The following is a 4,555-nucleotide window of genomic DNA, read 5'->3' as shown; positions in this document are numbered from 1 at the left end:
CTTGGAGGCTCTTTTTTGTTTAAACAACCTTCTGGTTTGAACACCTTGGCCAGTTAGAATTATATTGGGCAAACAGTTGCTGCAGCTCAATGAGCCTCCTGAGTTTCCAGAAATCCTGGCAAAGCTTCAGGTGGATAATGAAGTGCAAGACTGAACTCCAGGGCACTGAGGGAGCTTCCCCAGGAACTGCAGTGCAATCACCTGCTGGCTCTGAGCATCTCTCCCTGGTTGGTGCAAATATTGGTATACACAAAACTGAAGCAATAAAAATCCTTTGTAACCCATTTGAATACTGATCAATTAATGTCACTGATTTTTCAATATGACTTTGTATCACTGTGGCCTTTGTGTACTTTATTTCTTTACTGGGAATCACTCACTTACTTACGTGTGTAACTACACAAAATACCTGCAAACCACACCCAACACAAACCCAGTGTATTTTATGAGTATTTGATGAGTAGAGGTTCTTATGGAGAAACAATTATAAAAATTTGCACTGTCACCTCAACTTCCAATGAATATTTTTTAATTATAGGTTTATTAGTGCTAATAAAAGTAGTACATGCTTTGTGATCTTAATCTGAGTTTATTTATTGTTATTTGTAAGTTACAAGCAGAAGCTCTGAAGCAGAGTTAACAGCTTGGATGCCATAGATTCAATTAAGTAAAATGAAAATGTTCACACTTTACTAAAATGATTGTGGATTTTCACATAAATAGCAGAAATGATCAACAGTCCACTACAGGTTATTTCCTCAGGAATGCAGATGGATCTTTGTGCCTCTTTATTTCATAATGTCGCTCAGAGGGCTCATATGGGGTTCATCTTACAGACAGCTCCTTTGCAGCTTTGGATTTGATAATCCTTTTCCAGTGCCAGTGCTGGAATACTGGATCTCCAGCCAATAAACCCCTGGGTAGTTTTAGGTACTGGAGGAGACGGAAGCACCTAAAGTCAAAGTAACACGTAAAACTGAATGGTGAAAAGCTTTTTGGTTAAAATTTCTCTCATGCAACATTGTCTTTTGTGCTGTCGTGTTCTAAAACCAACAATCAAGTCATTGTTGAGTAGTGTATATTGGATTTTTTTTTCCAAAGTTTGGCTCAAAGGCTTTAATTGCTTAACATTATTGGCATTAACTTTATTATTATTATATATGGAAAAAGCTCAAGCTGAAGATCATCATCGTCATCTTTAAAACTAATTAACTTCTGTAAACAGGAGAAATAGTGTTTTCTCCTTACTGAAATACATTTGGTAGCAATGCAGCTATGGAATAATAATTTTAAATCCAAATGCCAAAGATATTACTGACCAAGCTGGCTTTTACATCAAGAACTACTTATTCATTCTACCTTCCTTCTACTTTAAAAGATGGGTGAGCAGCAAGTTAATCTGCAACTAATCTAGCTAAAAAGGAAACAAAACAAAAGCCAACAGACTCTGTTCAGTGACTGCTGTGCTTACTTTGGCTGAATCATCTCAATTGGGCACGTTCTATCATTTCAGCATCTGGGGACTTAGCAGAGAAATACACAGCAAGAGAACAATGTTTCAGTTCTCTTGCCAGAGTTGCTTCACTTTGTTCTTTGGCCAAGATTAGAAAATGTTTATGATATTTAGGTGGAGCAGCTCCTCAGAAAAGATAATTTTTATGGCCAAAAGTGCCACCCACTGAGCAGGATAATGAAGGAAATCATGTCCCACTTTCGGTCTGGGGGAGGGGACTCTGCAGAAGCTTTTATTAGTCTAACCTAGAGAGAACAGATTTGACTGTTACCACAAGGTAAATGTGCAGAAAGACAGTTCTGGAAAGGATGTATGAAACTTCACTCTGAATATGTAAAGGGTGACCTAAATCACAGCTAACCCATCTCTTCCTCCCAGTTCTGAGGTGAAATGGAAACTCTGTTCCAATGAGCACCAGGCTGTGCACGCTGGTGGAGCAGCTGATAACTGCAGGATTTGTTAATGCACCAACACCCTCACGGGGCTGAGACTCACTGAAACTGCACCTGGACTGACATTGGAGGTTTGGGACAAAAGTGAAGAACGAGTAGCAGTACTGGCAGAAATTATGCCATTTCTTTCTTTACCACACTCAGCACTAGCTCTTAATTTTTATTTTAATTTAATCTCAGTAAAAGCTTTTACTACCTCCTTACCTTATCTCCCCAACCTTGGAATCCTTTGAAAGAAAGCTCATTCAGCAAGTAAGAATTTCCAATCTCCTTTACTTCCCTAATCTTCTCTAAGTGGACTAACCTTCCTTTTCATTAGCATATTCTGCTTCCCCTTTTGTGAGTACATTCCTCTCCCAATGTCACTGTTTTAGTTGCCTGTGGAGTCACTCTATTCATTGGTGATCCTAACACACCATATTTATAAATTAAACCATCAGTCACATTCTAATCTCCAGCTGTTTGACAGCTTTAAGACTCTGAATGTACATATAAATCATATAAAACAAAATAATTATGACTTGGCTTATTAGAACTGGCTTCTTATCAATCTGTGGTACTGAAGAGGACAGTGGTATTGACTCTGCCAAAAAGCACTCTTAAATAAAGGTAGAAAAATTACAACTATATCCAAAAGGCAATTCCTTTTCTTAAACAAATGCTTTTAAAGCATAGCTTGGCTTGCAAATGCAGTTTACTTTGACCTTTAGTTTAAGACCCCCCTCTATAAGACAACTGGTTTTCAGAGCTTGTGTGCAACTGGTTTTCAGAGCTTGTGTGGTTCCTTAAGACAGATGTTGCTGTATTGCAATTTAAAAATCTAATTTTCTAACCTTAATGTATTTTTCCACAGGTGTCACAGGTCGAATCCGCAGGTGATCTGGAAGCTGTAGCTTGGGCTTTGCATCTTTTTTCTTTTCCTCTCCAATCAACTAAAACCAAAACATATTTAAAAACTGGACTATTTATCTTTTGAAATATACTATAATATATGGTATCTACACCATTCCCCTTGTTGTATATCAACTTCCTGTTCTTTCCACCTCAAGCAGGATTACTTATTTCAGTGCTTTGGAAATTACTGGGTTTTTTGTTTCAGAAGACATACAAACTACATTTATAACTAACTATGCAGGGGCTACATCAATCCTGCTCTTTAGCAATGAAACACTCCAATTCCAAATGTAACATCATGTGCTACTGTATTCTAATGTCTAAACATCACTGAGAAGAGACATCACTCCAAATATTTTCATTTGTTGTAGATTCCCCCACTGACAATTTAATTAGCTGGAACCTTTTCCCCTAGATTTTTAAAATACCATATGGAGAGACAAAGAGGAAATATTTTCCTGTCAGTGTGCATCTAGTACTTGTTAGCACTATTAGGAGTCACGCTTCTCAAGAGAAATATATCAGAATATGCACGGCATATAAATTACCACTTGATGTATTTTATTCAGAGGAAAACTGAATATTTGAACCATCTCAAAAGTAGTGCAGTTGCTACCTTGGATGCCAGTGTAGTAAAGCATACTCAGTATATTTCTAGTCTTCTGTGCTTTCATGACTTTGTGTCCAGATAAATTTGTGCACAAGTATTTTATGTGTTCCTTATATTATAAACCATATTATATGCCATTCAATTTTACCTCCTCAAGAGCTGTTTTGTAAAATCCCCATCTTTCATGCCATCTTTTTGCAGCATCTTCTTCCTTTTCAATTTGATCTTTCCTAAAACCGAGAGACAAATATTTAAGATTACTTTGAAAACTTCCATTTAAAAAACCCACCTCAACAAGCCACCCAACTATTGATGTCACAAAGCACAGCACTTTAGCAGGAATCTTTAAACCTCCACCTCAAAACAGCAAGTTTATGTACAAATTATCATTGTCTGACTCAGAGCTAATGGGAAAATACTTTCCAGAGGTTTGAAACACGGCATGTGAACGCACTGCTTTTAAATTATGTTTTGTTAAGAAGCGGAGGAGGTTGAAAAGTAAGTAAGTAAGTAAGTAAGTAAGTAAGTAAGTAAACTTTCTTTTATTGTGTTGACTGACGAGATGCCCTGACCCCGCTCAGGGAGGGGAAGGAGACATGCACTGGACCCAGCTCTATAAGCCCTGATTTTTTACCAAGGCTTTGCCCAGCGGAAACCCTTTTTAAACACACAGGAGAACTCTTTCAGCGGAGAGCTAAGGGCCAGGAGGGGAAGGTGGACGGGAGCAGCAGCAGAGCAGTAGAGTTGTGTTTGCCGGGGCCGGGCGGGGCTGTTACCAGCAGTTATCCCGCGCTATGTAGTCGGTGGGCTCCATTCGCCTCAGCCCCTCCGGCACCGGGGATTCACCTCAGTCCCGCCGGCACCGGGGATTCACCTCAGTCTCTCCGGCACCGGGGAATCGCCTCAGCCCCGACCGGGGATTCGCCTCAGCCCCGAGCGCGGGTTCGCCTCAGCACCGCCGGGACCGGGGATTCGCCTCAGGCACCGGGGATTCGCCTCGGCTCCCCCAGCACCGGGGATTCGTCTCAGCTCCCCGGGTACCGGGGATTCGCCTCAGGCACCGGGGATTCGCCCCAGCCCCGCCGG

At 40.4% G+C, this 4,555-nt stretch overlaps 1 protein-coding gene across 1 annotated transcript; it reads right to left on the bottom strand.

The window, feature by feature from the left end:
- Positions 1-662: 662 nt before the first annotated feature.
- CIMIP1 (ciliary microtubule inner protein 1) lies at positions 663-4,344 on the bottom strand. The gene is made up of 4 exons (XM_083872974.1): positions 4,246-4,344; positions 3,618-3,699; positions 2,799-2,897; positions 663-952 (listed from the first exon to the last, which is right to left on the bottom strand). Exons 1-4 carry the CDS (start codon positions 4,281-4,283, stop codon positions 815-817), a joined length of 357 nt encoding a protein of 118 aa, XP_083729100.1. The 5' UTR covers positions 4,284-4,344; the 3' UTR covers positions 663-814.
- Positions 4,345-4,555: the final 211 nt, after the last annotated feature.

Source organism: Zosterops lateralis (genome assembly GCF_965231275.1).
Source record: "Zosterops lateralis genome assembly, chromosome: 16".
NCBI lineage: Eukaryota > Metazoa > Chordata > Aves > Passeriformes > Zosteropidae > Zosterops > Zosterops lateralis.
The sequence above is the reverse complement of the archived record's forward strand: the minus strand, read 5'-3'. Positions and strand labels throughout refer to the sequence as shown.